Source organism: Pteropus medius, unplaced genomic scaffold (assembly GCF_902729225.1).
Source record: "Pteropus medius unplaced genomic scaffold, Ma_sr-lr_union100, whole genome shotgun sequence".
Taxonomy (NCBI): domain Eukaryota; kingdom Metazoa; phylum Chordata; class Mammalia; order Chiroptera; family Pteropodidae; genus Pteropus; species Pteropus medius.
The window spans coordinates 5,496,811-5,514,758 of NW_024346667.1; the positions used below are offsets into that span (position 1 = coordinate 5,496,811).

General features: G+C 41.5%; 1 protein-coding gene across 3 annotated transcripts in view; it reads right to left on the reverse strand.

Annotated features, from left to right (window-relative positions):
- TMEM131L (transmembrane 131 like) overlaps window positions 1–17,948 on the reverse strand; it is a 136,608-nt gene that overhangs the window by 58,197 nt on the left and 60,463 nt on the right. For all 3 annotated transcript variants that reach the window (XM_039875925.1, XM_039875924.1, XM_039875923.1), the window contains exons 4-7: window positions 10,783–10,851; window positions 6,706–6,829; window positions 5,241–5,357; window positions 4,300–4,410 (exon numbers count right to left, since the gene is read on the reverse strand). In XM_039875925.1, coding sequence (XP_039731859.1) covers window positions 4,300–4,410; window positions 5,241–5,357; window positions 6,706–6,829; window positions 10,783–10,851 — 421 coding nt within the window. The remainder of the gene's footprint in view (window positions 1–4,299; window positions 4,411–5,240; window positions 5,358–6,705; window positions 6,830–10,782; window positions 10,852–17,948) is intronic.

The window sequence follows — 17,948 nt, forward strand, 5'->3', positions numbered from 1 at the left end:
CGAGCTGTTCCGATGACATAGAATTTCTAGTTGCAATCTCAGGAAGCACCTCTAAAGAAGCGTGGAGAAAGGCCAGTGACAATCCCCGACATCTGAAAAGCTCAATATGGCTGGCTAACCCTCCAGTGAAAAGAGCTCCTCTGTCCTCCATCAGCATTTACTTCATATGGATATAAAACGTTTGTAAGGACGTGGAGAAAAGGGAACCCTTGTGCACCGTTGGTGGGATCGTAAACTGGTGCAGCCACTATGGAAAACTATGGCGGTTCCTCAAAAACTTAAAAATAGAACTACTATATGATCCAGCAATTCCACGTCTGGGTATTGATCCAAAGAAAACGAAAACACTAACTCAAAAAGATTTCTTCACCCCCGCGTTCACGGCAGCATTATTTATAATAGCCAAGAAACGGAAACAACCTTATGTGTCCATTGATGGATAAAGAAAATGTGGTATATAAAAAACTATATATGGAATATTATTCAGCTATTAAAAACAAAAGGAAATCCTGCCATGTGCAACAACATGGACAGACCTTGAGGGCATTATGCTAAGTGAAATGAGTCAGACAGAGAAAAATATTGTTACGCTCTCACTTATATGTGCAATCTCGATTACGAGAAAAAAAGAACTCATAGAACAGATTAGGACTGGTGGTTCCAGAGGTGGTGGGGAGGGTGGGGGTTGAAATGAAGGAAGCGGGTCAAAAGGTACAAACTTCCAGTTACAAACTGAGTAAGTCCCGGGGTTGTATGCATAGCACAGAGGGGAGGGGAAACTTCACACTCATGCAACTGAACTTAAAGGTTTGAGAATGTCCCCTGTGCAGCTGTAGCTCCCGTTACTGACCTATTTACATACCTTTTCTAGCGATCTCTCTAAAGCCTCCTTGAAACTATGTGTATTTTTGTGCTTAATAAGCTTATTTGATAAGAACTGCCCTGTTTATCCCTGGATGTATAAAAATAAGAACTTTCGCTCATTTGTGCCAACACACGTTAACTGAACACCTACAAAGTGCGAGTCAGTAAAAAACAAAGGCTGCTGAGCTGAGCTGGCGTTCCAGTGAGGGGCAGGCCTCGACGGCTTTCACTCTGAACACAGACAGAGCTTCTGGGCGCTGTGCTGGAGCTCCAGCCTCTAACCATCCCGGTACATCGCCAGAACCTAGTTTGGCTTCTTAACATCTGAGCTATAGCGGAGGAAAACGCATCAAGAGTGTCGAGTCGCATACAGCAGGATGCCATACAGAGGTATGCATCTGTTTTCTGATTGTTTTCAATTTAATTTCTCACGATGGAATTTTGTTCGGTTTGCAGCAGGAAAATATCTGATGTCCTCTGTGACCATTCTGACAACTCAAATTTCTTTCAAGTTTTGACAGATAGCTTAGGCCATCTTAAAAATGCCATCTGAATTGTGTCCTTAATGTAGCACATAAAGCACATTTGCCATTTTCTGTTCTGATCCATGCTCGTAGTTTTACGAAATCTTCCTGCTACTTTCCTTCTCTGATGAGCATGGAGGAGTGCCAGATAAAATCCAATTCTATTTAGACCCCTGGGTATAAGCTTTGAGTGCAAAATATGGAAATGACTTAAATGTCCACCAAGTGATAAAACAGTTAAATGAATGTGGTATGTCCATATAATGGTATATTACCTGGCAATAAAAAAATGAAAGACTGATATGATATGCTATGATATGGATGAAACTTGAAAAGATTATGCTAACTGAAAGAAGCCAATCACAAAAGACCACACATTTCGTTCACATGAAATGTCCAGAATAGTCAAATTTATAAGGACTAAAAATAGAGTAGTGGTTGCCAGAGCCCGGGGTGATGAAAATGTTCTAAAATTAGACGGTGGTGATGGTTACACAACTTTATGATATACTAAAAACCAATGAACTGTACACTTTAAATGGGTGAATTTTGTGGTATGTGAATTATATCTCAATAAAGCTGTTTGAAAAAATAAATTAAAATGCAAAAAAAGAAACCAAACTGAGAGAGTTTGGCATCAGCTAACGCAGAAACAAAGACCAAACGAAGCCGAGCCACCACCGTGCTGGGCTGCAGGGCAGGGAGCAACAAAAACGGCTCCTGAGGGGAGAGCGACAGACCGGCCCGGAGGCCGCAGCATCACTCGGCCACCGTTTACTGGGCACCTCCGACTGCAGGTCCTGGGCTAGGCTCAGGGAGGACAGTGGAAGGCCGAATCGGACAGTCCCTGCTTTCATGGGGCTCAAATTCCACGGAGTGAAGGAAAGAGCGACTAAGTAACCGCATTGTGGGGCGTGTGACTATTGAATGGGGTTCTGAGGGGGAAGGAACACAGTTCTACTACAGTCTGACACGGGTCCTGAACTAGAATGGGGAAAGAGGGCCCGGTTTCCTGAAGAACTGGAGCTGAGGAAGGAGGAATGCAATAAGGGTTAATGTGGGGGAGGGAGTCTGAGGAAACTGCAGACACCATGGACCCAGGGCAGGAGTGAAACGGCACGTGCGAGCAGGCAGAGGAAGGCCGGTGTGACTGTGAGAATGGTGTGCCACCAGACTGAAGGGACCCGGCAGCCGCACTGTGTGAGGCCTCACTACAGCCCCCCCGAAGGCTGGGCGTAAAGCCCAGGACCTACAGCAATGCACCGAGAGGTGGTAAGCAGGTGACTAATGCGGTCCGACCTGCGTTTTTGGGAAAAGGACTAGAAAGGGCCAAAGTATACGGTGGCAGACCAGTTAGGGGGCTACTGCGGTATACTGTCCAGGAGAGAGATGATGATGACCTGGACGCGGAAAAGGGCAGTGGGCATCGTGGTCAGTAGACAGGAACACGCTCTCGTCCTATCAAGGTCTCATGCAGGCCTCCCTATGAGACCCTTAATTCCATATATCCTTACATTAACCCCATTAACTACAGTAATCTGAACGCCCACGTCTGTTTCAATACTTATATCACCACTAATATGGCATCTGGAACTCAAAGCACCCAGAACTCAAAACAGCAGAGAAACCTGGCCATTCTCAGTTGCCCCTCTTTGCTGAAGGACAGCCCTGAGAAAAAGCTAAAAATGTTCATATGGGAAAACCCACGCTGTCGGCACATGCAAGTTAAACCTCCTCTAGACCCTTCCAGGCCTTACAAAAACGCAAGTCAGTTCACATCAGTCTTCTGCTTAAAACCTTTCTATATATCCCCAACTTGTTATAGGATTTAAACCCAATCCAAATGTGCAAATTAAAAGAAATCTTCCTTACAATCCTGGGGGGAGGGGCTATTCAATTTGGTAAAAATGAAAGTAATGGTAAAAAACTCTTAAGAATGATTTATGTGGTGACAAAGCTTCCAGACATTACATTACAGGTAAATTTCGTTTTGTTTGTCTCATCCACTGGAATGCAAGCTCCATGAAGACAGAAAGGCTAGATCAAGGCCAGGCCCACAGCAGAGGCTCAATGAGGTCGCTAAATGAAAAAGAGCTCCAGGTACAGCTGTGACTGATGAAAAATTCTAAGCAATGTTCTTTATTCACTAATCAGAAAGAAATGGCAGGCAAGATGGTAAGGTTCACAACATCTTGGTTCGAGAGTTTCGTTTTGTTTTCCATTTTCAAAAGTTATCCATAGTTACCAGGAAATATGCATAATCAAAGAAAAAAATGACCAAACCTACACGCTACTAATAAAATGTATCTGTGCAGAATAAAAGATGAGAAGATCTCATTCTCTATCTTCTAGAATATCAAAAACATTTATTTCCACTAAGCCGCACACGGGCAGGAATGGGAGCGGGGAAGGGGGAAGACAGTGAGAACTTCCTGCAGGAATATCGTTCCTGGTGACCATGGAGGTTCTTCCGTCTCCCTAAAAAGCAGCCTGGCGAGATTTAACAAGCTCTATAAAACGCTTCCTAGTCTCTAACTACAGAATCTCTCAATGAAATATAGCCCAAAGGAACAGGCAACCTAAAAGGAAATAAACTTATAAAATATGTACAGGGACTAATGGTTATAATAATGAAAAACTGGAAACATTTCAAAGCACCGACAGTATAGGAAAACTGAGAAATGTCAACGCCATGGACAGACAGTACAGCCGTTAACAAGAAATATATGGATTCCACTGACACTTTACACACATATGTTTCTATTTCTATAGTTCAAGATTTTTTTCAAAAAGCAGAAAAAACTAAAATCCCAACTATGCAAAGGAGCTATATGCAGATGACACATAAATTTAGAGGGCAACCAAGTTCAGTGTTGACTAGCATTCAAAATAAGTCTATTATTAAAATTACCTGTGTTTGTGAGAGCTGAATGCTCTGGACCTGCGGAAGCAGAAAATAAGCATTTGGGAGCTGCTTTGCAGACCCTTCTGTAGAGATTCTGCGAGTACCAATTCCAGATACCTGCAGGAAAACAGAGAATCGCTCCTCTGTTAATTCTGAAACACATTTGCCAAAACGCTAAAATACTTTTCCAAAGGAAATCTGGATTCATCACCTCGGCATTCAAGATTCTATCCAATTATTATATTTATCTTTGTCTACAAAAAAAAAAGTAATGAAAATTGCTGTATTTAAGCTGAATGGTCCTCACTGCAGCAAATCTTTTCACAAATAGTCAACTTTTCTGATATGGGACCATGTGTTTAGTGGAATCCAGTAAGAATTAACCACAAAAATGGCCAGACAGATCTTGGCACTTAAATTACTTCACACCATGTCCTCTTAAAGATGTCACGGGTATAACTTGAGATGAAGATTCCCAACTATGTTTGTGAACAACAAAAAGATACCCCACTCTCCCCTTCTAGTGCCTTGATATGAAGAGTGAGCGCCTTGAGGTCTGGTCCTCAAGCACGAAAGCCATGTCCCCTGATGAGAAACGGTCCTGAGCCCATGTCACTGCAAATTACCCCTACAGTTCCCTCCCTCTGGACCATTTTTGAGGTGAGGTCTGAGAGTTTTGAAAGCCTGCTATATTTTCTACTAGAAAACTGTGTGGTAGATTCCTTTGTTTTGTTCCGATGCCCTCAAAGATCCAGGATGAGAGTTACAGCTCACTGGGTGAGCCACGTGGGGTAGGGGAGGGGGAAGGCTGGTGAGTTTAGCATCACTAATATCATACAATATTACTGGCATAAACCAGGTGGCAACACTTCCAACTATCCAAACTAGCCAAACCCCTCTGCTAAGTCAACGCCCAAACTATGCGACGAGGAAAAAAAGTTACTCACATGATAGGAAAAGACTCCATATGAGGAGGTATTAATAAATAAGGAACTTTCCACGCTCCCTTCTTCAGTAGGTAAGAAAATAATTCTGAAGGAAGTTTTCCCCATCGCTGGGATTACCTGAAAGAAAGGCACCTAATTAGCCATTTGGAATGACCGCCTCTGAGAATATCTTTTCCTCAGACTTTCTTTTGGACAATTTCTGTGAGCAGATGTTTGCATATTCTGCGCCCCCCACCCCCCGATTTATAAGTGTCGCAAATTCCTGAGAATACCCCAAATGGATCAACAGCCAACAATCTAAGAAAATTTCCAATAATACAGCACGGACTTTAGCGAGATATTGCCGAGTCCCCCGACTTCGGATCAGACCCACGTGCCTCGCATCTTCTTTCTCCCCTCCTTCTACACCCCCACGTTTAACGCCTCTCACTGACACAGTCCCAGCTCTGCTTACATGAAGGGAGCCATCGATGTACAAGTATGTTGATAACAGAAGTCAGGGACAGCGTTTATACAGAGAGACTATCATAAAGAAAATATTGGGCTCCCCTTACACCATTTCCGTGGTCCCAGTATTTTTTTTTTTTAAGTGCATCGGGTAGAAATAAAGGAGCAAAATATGTAAATAACACCCACTAGTAACTGGGAACTTCATTAAAAGTTAAAGACCACTGAAATTAAAAGTATTAGAAGACTGGGGTCTTGATGTCTGTTCCAGTACAAATTAGCTTTATAAAGAGCCATTCATTACCTCTTAGTCCTACACTTAGAAAGCAGTTCTAACTATATTAGTAGGTTCGCCAGGTGAAGAGATCATGGTACATCCACTGAAACTTGGATGAGGTACTAAATGCTTCAGCGTTTGTAGTCATTTTCAAAACAAATTTTCTGATACTGTGTTTAACAGACAGTAAGAATTAACCACAAGAATGGCCAGACATATCTTGGCACTTAAATTACTTCGTGCCATGTTCTCTTAAATATGTCGCTGGTACAACTTGAGATAAAGATTCTTAATTATTTTTGTGAACAACACCAAAAAGATACCTCGCTCTCCCCCTTCTAGTGCCTTGATATGAAGAGTGAGCTCTCTGAAGACAGGCACCCAAGCATGAGAATCATGTTCCCTGATGAGAAATGTTCCTGAGCTCAGGAAGGGAGGAGGCCACGTCACTGGAAATCCCCCCTGTAGCCCTTTACTGATGAAAAAGTCACATTAACTATATATCCATTACTACCCAGTTTAGACTCTTTAAACTTTTTTTTCCTTGGGGGTATCAAAACCCCCAAAACTGTAAGGATGAACAACTGAAAAAATAAATGCTAAAGCAAACACACAGAAGGACAGAGTTTGGGTAGCAGAAAAAAGGGAGACGGAGCAGAAAGGAAAAACGTCAGGCCAGAGGAAGCGAGGCACCCTGGCGGCACGCCATGGCACAGTGTCCACGAGTCCATCAACACTTACTCTGCAGTGGACGGGAGGCACATGAAAATGCCTAGCGGCTGTAAACACTGAATTCACCACGACCTCGCTCTCCCTACTCGGGTTATAAACATAGAGAATCTTGGCTGCAGGGTGTCCCAGGAACCTAGGAGAGGAACAAGGAGAAAAAGCAATTGTGTGGTGATAAATATAACTATCCATCCATCCATCCATCCTTCCATCCATCCATCCATCCTTCCATCCATCCATATGTGTTCCTTAAACCAAGGCAGTTGTTGATATTCATTATAAAGTTAAAGGCGACAAATATCAAAATTCTGTTATTAATAAAACATTTAATCCACAAGTGTGAAAAAAAATCCTTTCTTTTATAAAACTTATGCCAACCCACATTAGCACCCCACTGGTTTTTGTGTTAGAAGAATTCAACCCATCTAGGCCCCATTAAATGCTTGCAAAAAACACACAGTGGGAACGAGGTACTTGCCCGACTTGGGACTCTAAATCAAATGAAAATATGTTTAGACAGGAAACTACTCGTAGAAAAATCCGTTTCTTTTGCGGGGAATGAATTTCAACTTGCAAAGAGACTTCATTAAATCTTATAAAACGAAAACTTAATCGTTGCTAAAAAACCATTCTTCTAAGAAAAATGAAAACCCTGCATCACTTTCTAGCAGTGGTTCTTATCCATTTAAATCATGAGTCGTTCCGAACACTGATGAAGGTTTGGCTCCTTCCTCCACAAACATGCACACACAAAAATTTACACGGAATTTCAAAACTCCCTGAACCTCAGATTAAGAATCTCTGCTTGACAGCAAGTACCTTAAAGACCTTAATGCTGACTTTCTCACCTACAAGGCTGCCCTGACAAAGGAACTATAAGAGAAAAAGAGCTGGTCTCTAGCCCACGTACCTGGAGCTACCTGCAATGTTCCCTCTAAACCTTCACCTCTGAGTCCTGCTGCCCAATACCAAATTCACTCTAGTTAAACTATGCTGCGACAAACAGAAAGTCTGCAAACATTTCACTTAAGTCATTTCTCCAGTTTTAATACCCTCAGTGGCAGAGACCCAAATATACAGTTCTCAGTAAGCCCCAGAAAAAACACTATATTCTAAATCTGGCAAAAAATTCATCTATATTATGCTTGTATTTTTCTGATTTTATTCCAATTTCTCTGATATTAGAGATGTGTGCTTTTAGAAAAATGAAATGTTGTTTCTTTTATACACAATGAGATTTCAAAAATACTATATTTATCACCAGCAAATCCTTGGGATTTTTCTTCTAGCTTTTCTTTCTAGTTTTAATCACAGGTCTTAATAGGTTTAATATGTCCAATGTGTATTTTAAAAAATAAGTCTTTTACAGCCAGTTACAAGTAAAATACAAATCAGTGTGACTAAAATCTTGTTTTTTTTAGAGTGCTCTTAGATTATACAACTAATATTTTCTTACACTCCCATAAGCATAAAGGGTCACCTCAGAAAGCCCTACCTGAGAGTACCAGGTCTACATTTGTCTTTTCTCTGAATTAAATTAAATAAAAAGGACAATTCCATGATTTTAGGTAAACAGCATGAATCAATCAGCAAAGTTATTAATATTTATCTTCAAAGCTTTAGATCCCAATTCGCACAGCTGGAATCAAAGATTTTTCATTTCAAAAGATACAAATATCTCTCAGAGAAACACATTAGAAAATAAGGCTACAAAGAGGCAATGCAACAAAGCCCAAGGACTGCATCCACCAGAAACCTCACCAGACCCGACAGAGAATGCTGGCTGAAACCTAGTCACCACTGCGCTATTTTTATTCTATTTTTTTTTTTAATTCTATTTTTAAAAATGTTATGAGGATAAGAATTTCCTTCACTAGTGACAACTGGAAGATGCTCTATTAATTTAATACTACGAAAGAATGATTAAAATCTCTTACGAATGATGAGCACTTTTAATCTCAGGACCAGCAGAATATTAACCCTAATATAAACTCTAATAAGTAGGCGGAGAGCAACTTGACAGTATGACCCGGATTCTGCACCCTAGAAAGAAATCAAAGTTATGAAAGGGATGGAGTTGGCCAAAAAGTCGACATCAAAATAAACAATAGCAAAAGCTGAAATAGGGCAATGAAGAATCAGAAAAACTGTCTAAAGTTTAATCTAATGCCTATAAATTATGTCAATTATCAGAAGTAAGGTAAAAAAACCTAATTTTTAAAGTATTCTAATTTAAACTACTGTTTCTTCTTACTGAGATTTTAAAATTTTCAGGAAAAACAATTTATTTCCTGAATTATATTCTAGATAGATTTTACTCACAAGAAAAAAAAAATAGCATGGTATGTGCTGGCTTAGAAATTAGAAGATTTATTCTGTCACTTCTAGTAAAATGTCCTTGAGCAAACTGCATTACTCCTCTGCAACAAATGTATAAACACATTTTAGTACATGCCTGAACACACATGCACGCACGCAAACATACACACACTCGGATAACACAACACTCAAATGACAAGAGACATGACTGTACTTTGAGAACTACAGAAGTATTACATAAACATAACTGAACCATGCAAAGGTGGCTCAAGTCTAAAAGTTAGCAACCTTTCCAAATCAAAGACTTTAAATATTTTTTCAAAATGCTTCCAGCCATCAGGACCAACAATTGATATCTACATAAGCAAATTAACATATAAAGCTAATATATACATAAATCTATGTGCACTGATCACAGGATTTTTATGTTACTGAAGAGTAAATATATCATACACAGCCAGAACTCTATGACCTGGAATTGTTATCCTAATCTAATTGTACTTAATACTATCCACCTTATTACATCTACCGATCAGTAATACGTCCCGAATTAAAATTTCTTTTTACAATAAAGACTTTTCACAAAAGCAAAGTGCTCTCTCAGAATTTGAAATCCGTTAAGTTTTACTATAAATTTAGCATCTAAAAAAGTTACTTTACCTAAGAGTAAAAATATAACAATTCATAAATCAAAAAGCAGGCACATAGACTCCTGTAAAGTCAGCAATCTCCTTTCACACTTTTGTCTCTTCCTCCTTTCACAGAATCTTTTTGAAAAGCTCTACAAGGTCCTTGTAAATTGAAAATTCACTCTCCCTCACTTCAGAGCTAACTTTTGATGATCAGAAGAAAATGGAAAGGCGGCTGGCTATTCAGATGAATACGGGAGGGCACACCATGGGGACCACCACCAACCCGGCCCGGTGCTCTCCCAACACCGTGGTTATTTTATTCACATAACTTTTCTTGTAACTCGACGAAGCTCTTTGTAAAACTGAAGTGATGGTCCAGGCTGCTAGAGCAAACCAAGTTTTTACACCTGAAACACTCCTTTAACTTTCACCCTTGAAACTGCTGTTTTGAGATTACATCTGTTCAATGTGGCATTGTTCTGCACCGAGGGAGTTAGACACTTTAAATTTCAAACATCATCACAGCAACAAGAGTCCTCAAGTTTCCTCTTCTGCACAGCTTCGCCCTTCTCTTCCTTAATTTCTCTGAGTTCCCAGGTTAGACCCTCAACTGACACTCAGATCACATTCCCTTCACCTCATAGTTCTTAACATGATGTAAGAAGTATAAGTAATTACAGCTTAGGTGCTGTCTTCTCCACTTAACTTGTTTCCGAAGTCTTAATTATAATAACTAATGTCTGCACAGTGCAATTTTGAATCCTGAAGCATAGTGAGAAGTTAAAACCAGTCAGTAAATGAATCTAATTTAAAAAACTGAAAAACCATCAATATTTTAGGTTTCCTTTATAAAATAATCTGATTTGTTTCAGAAAAACAAGGACTTAATATTGACTTCTTATTAAATTCTAGTCATTATAAATTATTATAAGGTATATTTATTAAAAACTAAAGAAAGGACTAAAACAATTCTTACACCTTCCATTTCACATAAATATTCCTTTTAACAAGTCCCAAGATCAATATCACTCGCTATGATTAATACACTTTAAAAGTACTTAACATCATATATATATAAAAGATATTCTAAAAGCCAATGCAAATAAGTTCTTAAAAATTATAAATAAAAGATACTTACTGAATTCCAAAATCTAGAACTGATGGCTGAAAATGTAAGCCATTTCCACTAAATAGTTTGTCTGAGAAGCTAAAAAAGAAAAAAAAGAGAGAGATTAACTTTTGTTGTAGTTTTAAATTTTGAATGCTAAGTTATGAGATACAATTTTATTCCCTCATAGATGAGTCTGAACTAGATTTTAAACACTAAGATTGAATTACTGGCAGTCTAATAATATAATTCTACAGTTGCAAAAATTTAAGATACTCTTAGAGTATGGTTAATATATCTTTATATCAAACGTACAGGTTCTGTAAGCATTCAGACAAAAATGTGGAAGAATCTAATTTTTAACAGACGTCATTTCTGGAGGAATTCAGATAACATGACTATCTTCATAAACCTCAAATCAAGAAAAGACATACAAGTATGTTGGATGGGAGTGAGGGTGGGAGAAAGGAGCTGGAGACAGAGAAAGCTCTGGCCACTAAATTTCTGAAGACTTATAACAGGGAAAAGATGGGTGCATGGCCAGGGTTGTTCCTGAAGGCTGAAACCATAACCAGATCTGTGTTTTTAAGGATAACCATCACATAAAATTTCACATGGTAGGACATGGTAGGATAACCATTGCATATAATTTCAGCAATTGTTAATCATTAGTATGATTTTGTTTTCCTTCAGCATCAAAAGCTAGCAATTAACATACCAAAAAGCATGGAAAGAAGACACATAAAAAACATAAGCTCTAGGGGACGGGGAAAGGGGGAAGTAGAAGGAGGGAATTAAAATCATTTCTTCAATTAAAAAATAATAAAAAATTTAAAAATCTTACAAAAACAAGCTCTAATAATATGTAAGCATACTTAAAGACATAAAATATAAAAATGTTATATATAAATGTATATATATACAAATATATATATGCATGTGCATAAATACATATATACATGTATATGTACACATACACATATACATATGTATATATACACACCAAGGAAATATCAACTGTCATATGACATTTTAAAAGCCATGTAAAAATATTTAACTGAAGAAGCTTCTAAATGTAACATATATGATGATTTTCAAAGACTCCAGCTAGCTTTCCAAAATACAAGCTTTCCATTTTCTTCTCTCACCAAGTAGCCCTCCACCAAGCATGGTTCTGGGGCTGGTACAGGAGCAGACATCTGAGTTTCAAACCTGCTGGCCAACAGAAGCTCTGTGACCTTCAGCAGCTCCCTTTCCTATTTTCCTTGAAGGTACAAACGAGACAGAGACCAGAGACCAGACACCCTCTTCCAAAATCTCTTCTCATAGGGAGAATCATGGCTGCAATCTTCTCCTCCTCCATTTTTTTGCCTCTATCTAAGCTTCCAGTTCTCCATCCTTTCTCCTACGACTCCTTTCTCTCTGCAATCTTCTATTTGCATTTCCTTTAGTTTGTCTCCAACATCAGCCGTATTAATAACAAAGGTGATGCCTCAGTCTCCATCTGCTGATCCTGCCAATCTCTCCTCTCATGTGGAGCTTCAGCAGAGAAGAGGCATGTTATTTGCTGGGCCCCTTCAAACTTCCGAAGGCCAGGACTAACTCCATGACTTACTTGCAAAAAAAAAAAAAAAAGCCACTAACACACCCAGGAGCCTCCAGATATGTTTTGAGGAGCCCCAGAAAGTGATGAACACACAGAGGTGCCAACAACAGAGGCACCATGGCCACGCCACTCCGGACGGAGCTGACCAGGGTTCAGAATTCCAGAAGACGAAAACAGGTAACTTCGCATACCAAAAATTATCGTACAGAAGTCAAGCTACTGTATCAGTAATAAGCAAAATAACTACTGACAGTCTCCTTCCTCTCTTGTGTACCAAAAGTGGATTTATCATCAGATTTCACATAGAACTTCTGAATGAAGACGGTTTAGAGGATTGAAATAATTCACCCAAGATCACACAGCTACTAAGAGGCAGAGCTCAAATTCCAATGCAGATCTGTCCAGGTCAGAAACATGAACCTAGCATGGCGCTCAGGCCTCTCCAAGTTCCATGACCTCCCCAAGGAACCGAGGCAGTCTTGCCCACTGGGTGAGGGCTTGGGCTTCGGAGTCCAGATAAACTTGTCTTCCAGGTCCAAGGCCATCATGTTCTAGCCCTGAGAGGTACTTAACTACTCTCAAGTCCCAGCCTTGCTATCTGTAAAGTGGAGATGACAATAGTATCTACCATCATGAGTCTAAAATGAGATGATAATGCCTTTGCTTCATGACTGGCACTGAGTTAAGTGCAATAAACATTATATCATGTTACTAAGAGGAGGATGAGAATCTAACAAGAGCAATGAGAACAGGAGGAGAAGCCAGTTGAGCTTGGAGTCAGAGCTGACTCTGGATTTAAAAGACCCAACTGAGGTAGCAGCAATTATTTCTGAATAGAACAAATGAAATATAAACCTGGGCCATCTCACAGCATGACAGATTTTGAAGTTCCGTAATCAGGAAGTTTTACATACCCAATGAAAACCAAAAGGTCCAACTCGAAATTGGTAGAAATGCCAGAATTTCTCTCACTTCAAAGAAGTCTCTATTTTGACCTCACAGTGGAGAAATAAAACCATATCCGTATTTTTCCCTTAAGTCAGAATAGATTCGTCTTTCTTACTAGTCAGTTTCAGCTCACTTGACTTTAAAATTTGGAAAATGGACCAAGTTACAAGGAGATTTAACATCACTACATAAATTTAAAAGTCAGACCTCATAGGTAAAACCGTTTTTGACTCAGGCATTTACCTGGAGAGAACTCACACTTATGCATACACCCTCAAGTATTTATTAAAGATTCAAGGGGGAAAAAAGCTGCAAATCACCAAATTTAACTAACTACGGACACATCGACAATTATCCTCAAATATCAGTGCTAGCTAAGAAATTACACTGTTTAAAGAGGCCAAAGTTTTCACTTCTAAATTGACAGCTTCAAAAAAATAAATTAAGCTTTAAGAGCGACCGCAATAAAAGATAAAATTCCCTCCTTTTCCCCCTTTCTCTCAAAAGTCAGCATTAACCACTTCACACCTGTTTATGTCAAATCCACCTGGCCTCTCTCACCTTAAGGGTCCCCATATCTGGCATAAACACACGACTCTTATAAAAAATAAACTATAAATTTATGCCGCATATTTCTAATGTTCACCTTTTCCCCATCTGCAAGATAATTATAAGGAAAAGGTCTTAATTAAAAGAGAAAAATTAAAAAGAGGCCATTTGGCTTCTACAACAAGAGTGAGGCATAGGGAGGGACAAGAACAAAAAAGTGACAGTAGTCTGAGGTGAGTGGGCTCCTGTTCACGGAGACCCTGAGCCACACATTCCTGCTGCAGCACTTGTCCTAGAGACACCACCTTCTTCAAAGAGCTGAGCCTTCCCTCAGCCACAGGACACGGGGACAAGGAATTCCACGTGCTAGTTTGAAAGACTATCTTTGCCTTCGATTATCTAACATTTTTTCTTTCATCTTCTCTTTTTAAAAATGTTTAAAAATTCTGTGTATAGAAAACAAATACAGTTCCAAAAAAGTGGCTAGTAGAAAAGAAATTTCACTGGAGATGAGGGGACCTGGGTTCAGGTCCAAGCTATGACACGACGTGTGACACAGACTTTAGTTTTCTCTTCGGCAAATTGAGGGAGCCGGACTAGGTGACTCTGAGATCCTCAGAAGAGGGCTGGAATGCCCAGACTCCTTATTCCTAGGGAAATTAAATCCATCTACTGGTATCGGATACATCCTTTAGAAAAACTCAGTCCAGGAACTGATAGGGAATTAACTATCATCAAGTCTTCTGACCTTTCACAAATGTTATCTGACCAAAAGACATCTTTTCAAAGGCCATGAGCCACCTCTCCAGAATGAGCAACAAGGCCCATCGATTCCAGACCCAGCTTCATAGCTCCTCTTTGGCAAGGCCTGGCTGCCCTGGAGCGGGCGGCGCCTCAAGCAAGAGTGTCCCCTGCAGGTTCTAATCCAGGAAGCTGAACAAGGCTCGGCCAAGCAGGATGAGCAAAACTCGAAGGTCCAGAGAGTCGAATAAAGAGAGAAAAGGAAAAACCTACCTAAAAAAAAAAGGGTCAGGAAAGGCTTCAAAGAGGCGGAGGGGGAATGGGCCTCAACGAAGAGCTAACGTGAGTGGAAACTGAATGGAGGCCACTTTCAGCACGGTTTACGAACACACAGGCCACATATGGGGAACACCATCTGAGCAAGGGAAACCCACTAGAAAGTTGGCTGTTGGCTGAGTAGAGTGCGGAGCCTAAATCACAGAGACAAGTGTGAGCAGGAGGGAAGGAGGAAGCAGAGAAAGCAGCCCTGAGACAGCCCCGCAGCCAACAAAGACAGCTCCTCTGGACTGTGAGGACGGGGGACCCTGGAAAGGTCAGTGCTCACCATGATGCTCAGGACACGAGTCTTAGGGACGGTACCGTGGCTCAAGGTAAACCCAAAGGTTTAACTGAAGTCTAGAGCACACTGCCATGTTTCAGAAGAGGTCCTGCAGGGGCCCCAGAGTCCTTTCAGAACAAGTGACAAAATACCTGCGCCTTCAAAGAGGAATGTGAGAAACAGTGACCACCTACGGGGAGGGTAGAACTGTCTGGTTTTCCACAGTCCTAAATGGACTGGCTTCCTTCCATCTGTCTCTAGAAGCCCTGACATCTACAGCTAGTGCCTTTCAAATGTGAACTCTTTCAATACCTGGAGAGTGTAACACATGTTTAAGAAAAAAACTTTTTTTTTTGAGCCTACGACAAGGGCTTTAGCCACCGGAAGAGAGTAAAAGGGTTGTGTGGACAAGAGAAAAGGCTTCCCATTCATTTCACAAACCCTCAGAGGTGACAAAGTAAACCACATCGAAATAATGCTACTGTCTAGACTCCATCGGTTTCAAGGACAGACCTATTATGCAAATGAGCTACTTACTGGGCTATTCTTTAGAGTCACAAGAACATGGGTGCCTATTAGGTCCCAGGGCTGGGGAGACTCCAGACGCCCCCTAAGACAGGGACTCCTGCATTGTTAATTAATTCCCTCAGACCCTGAGCAGGACTCTGCTGCCATTCCCAGGGGCCTTGGAGGAACTGAATACTTTCCCGTTTTGCAATAAATCTGGAATTGATGGCTGCACAGATACAGGCAGCCCCAGCCTGGGAGCGGCCCTTCCTGAAGCTCGCTCATCCCAGGGCGAGGTCTCCCCAGGCTCCCTGCAGTTGGTGCCAACACTGCCTGAAGCGCTTCTGTGATCTGAGGTAGGCATCCAGCTCCAGGGCCTTCAGGAAAAAGGAATGGCCCGAACTGCATGATTTATGAAATGACCTCTAAAGCTACATGATCTACAAAATTCTACATCATAATCTTAGGACTACAAGTTGCTTTCTACTTTCATTTTTAATTAAAAAAAAAAAAAAGTTCCTGGAAGTTTGATAGGAAAGAACATGACAGACACAGGTATGTCCTCTTATGCGAGAACTGCTATTCTTCCTGGTAAATTACTTGAGAAGAATCACTTAACAATAAAGACAAGAGAGTATTTTGGGTGTAAAAGGTCATTTGGTAGAACATGGTTTTCCTTGTTTCTACGGAAAGCCTCGGGCACGTTGATGGCCCAGCCTTCCTAAGGCCAAGACAAAAGTCCATGCTAGTCTGTCCCCTGAGCTGCTGATGACCTTTTCTGTGGTCATACCGCCCATGGATGAGGTGTTCCTTCTGTCAAAGACTAACCCCTCCCACCCTTTCAGGGGAGGGTCCTGGGCTCACTCCAGGGCCTCAGAGCCTCCATCCTGCCCTCTCCAGGATCTGCACCATCTCCCTCCCTACTCTTTCTTCACTCCATGACAGGCTCCTGCCCCTCTCACTCGAGATCCCCTGATGCTCCCTACCAGCTCAAGTCCTCTTCTTCCCTTCGTAGTCAAACTGTTAGCAAAAGTAACAGCAGCAGCAAGTTCATTTATCGAGCACGTACAGTGTACCAGATGCTGTACCCAGCGCTGTATTATCCCACGGAATCCTTAGAACCCTGTGTGGGTAGCAGCATTATCGCCTTTCCACACACAAGGAAAAAGACACTTTGAGTGTTGAAACGACCTGTCTAAGCCCATAGGCTCTGCGGTGGGGGTTGAATGGGAGTCTGAGTCCACACTCAGAGCCCCTACACCACCCTGCCTGCCGTACCACCCCTTCTCTGGCACCCTGCATCCTCACCTGACCAAGGCTGCTCTTGCTGAGGTCATCAATGATGACAAGCTGTGAAGTCAAACGCTGAGCTCCCTTAATCTCTCCACTGGCTACCCTCTCTCGAAGTGCCCTCCCTTGGTTTCTAGGAAATCTTGCCCAGTCTTCCTCCTACCCCTACAGCTGCTCCTTCTCATCTCCTTGGCAAGCTCCCCTCCCTCTGCTTATCTCTCCCACATTACTGTTCCCTTAGCTCTTCCTCAATTCTTACTCTTCCGGGGCCAATCGCTCCCCCGCCCCCCCCAAGGTTCACCTATCACTGATAAGGTGATGTTTCCTATACAGACATTTCTCTTTTCTTTGGCTGTCCAGCAGCTAAGCTTCCTTACTATATTCACAGATTTCCCACTGTCACCCCATCTGAATTGTGAAAGAACCACTTACTAATTTTATTAGCCCTGCTTGCAGTTAGGTGCTGGCGCATGACCTAGACTTGGCCAGAGACACCTGCCTGAGGCCGGGCATCGGGAGCTGATGGAAGGAAGGAAAAGGAAGGAAGAAGGAGAGGGAAGGAAGAAGGGAAGGGAGAAAAGGGAAATCATTCTGGGGGCGACCACAGCAGCTGTGCAGTGGGGTAACCAGCAGAGGCGCGGTATCCTCAGAAGTGTATTTTCAAGACACATTTTGGCTGCGGTTCTAGCTGCTAAGTCCCCTTCTGGCTTGTTTGTTTTCTGAGCCGGGTTCTTAAGTCTTCCTAGAGATTCTGTAAGCTGCCCAACAGCTTTTCAATAAATTCCTTTTCTGCTTAAATCAGCCAGAGGTGGTTTCTGTGGTCTGACTGATTCATTTCCCAAGCCTGTGTATCTGCGGCCTGGACTCTGCTGAGCTCCTGACTTGTGTTTCCATCCGACCCAGACGCCGGGCCGTCGACGGCCCACAGGCACCTCCAGATGGAATCCGAGATGGGAC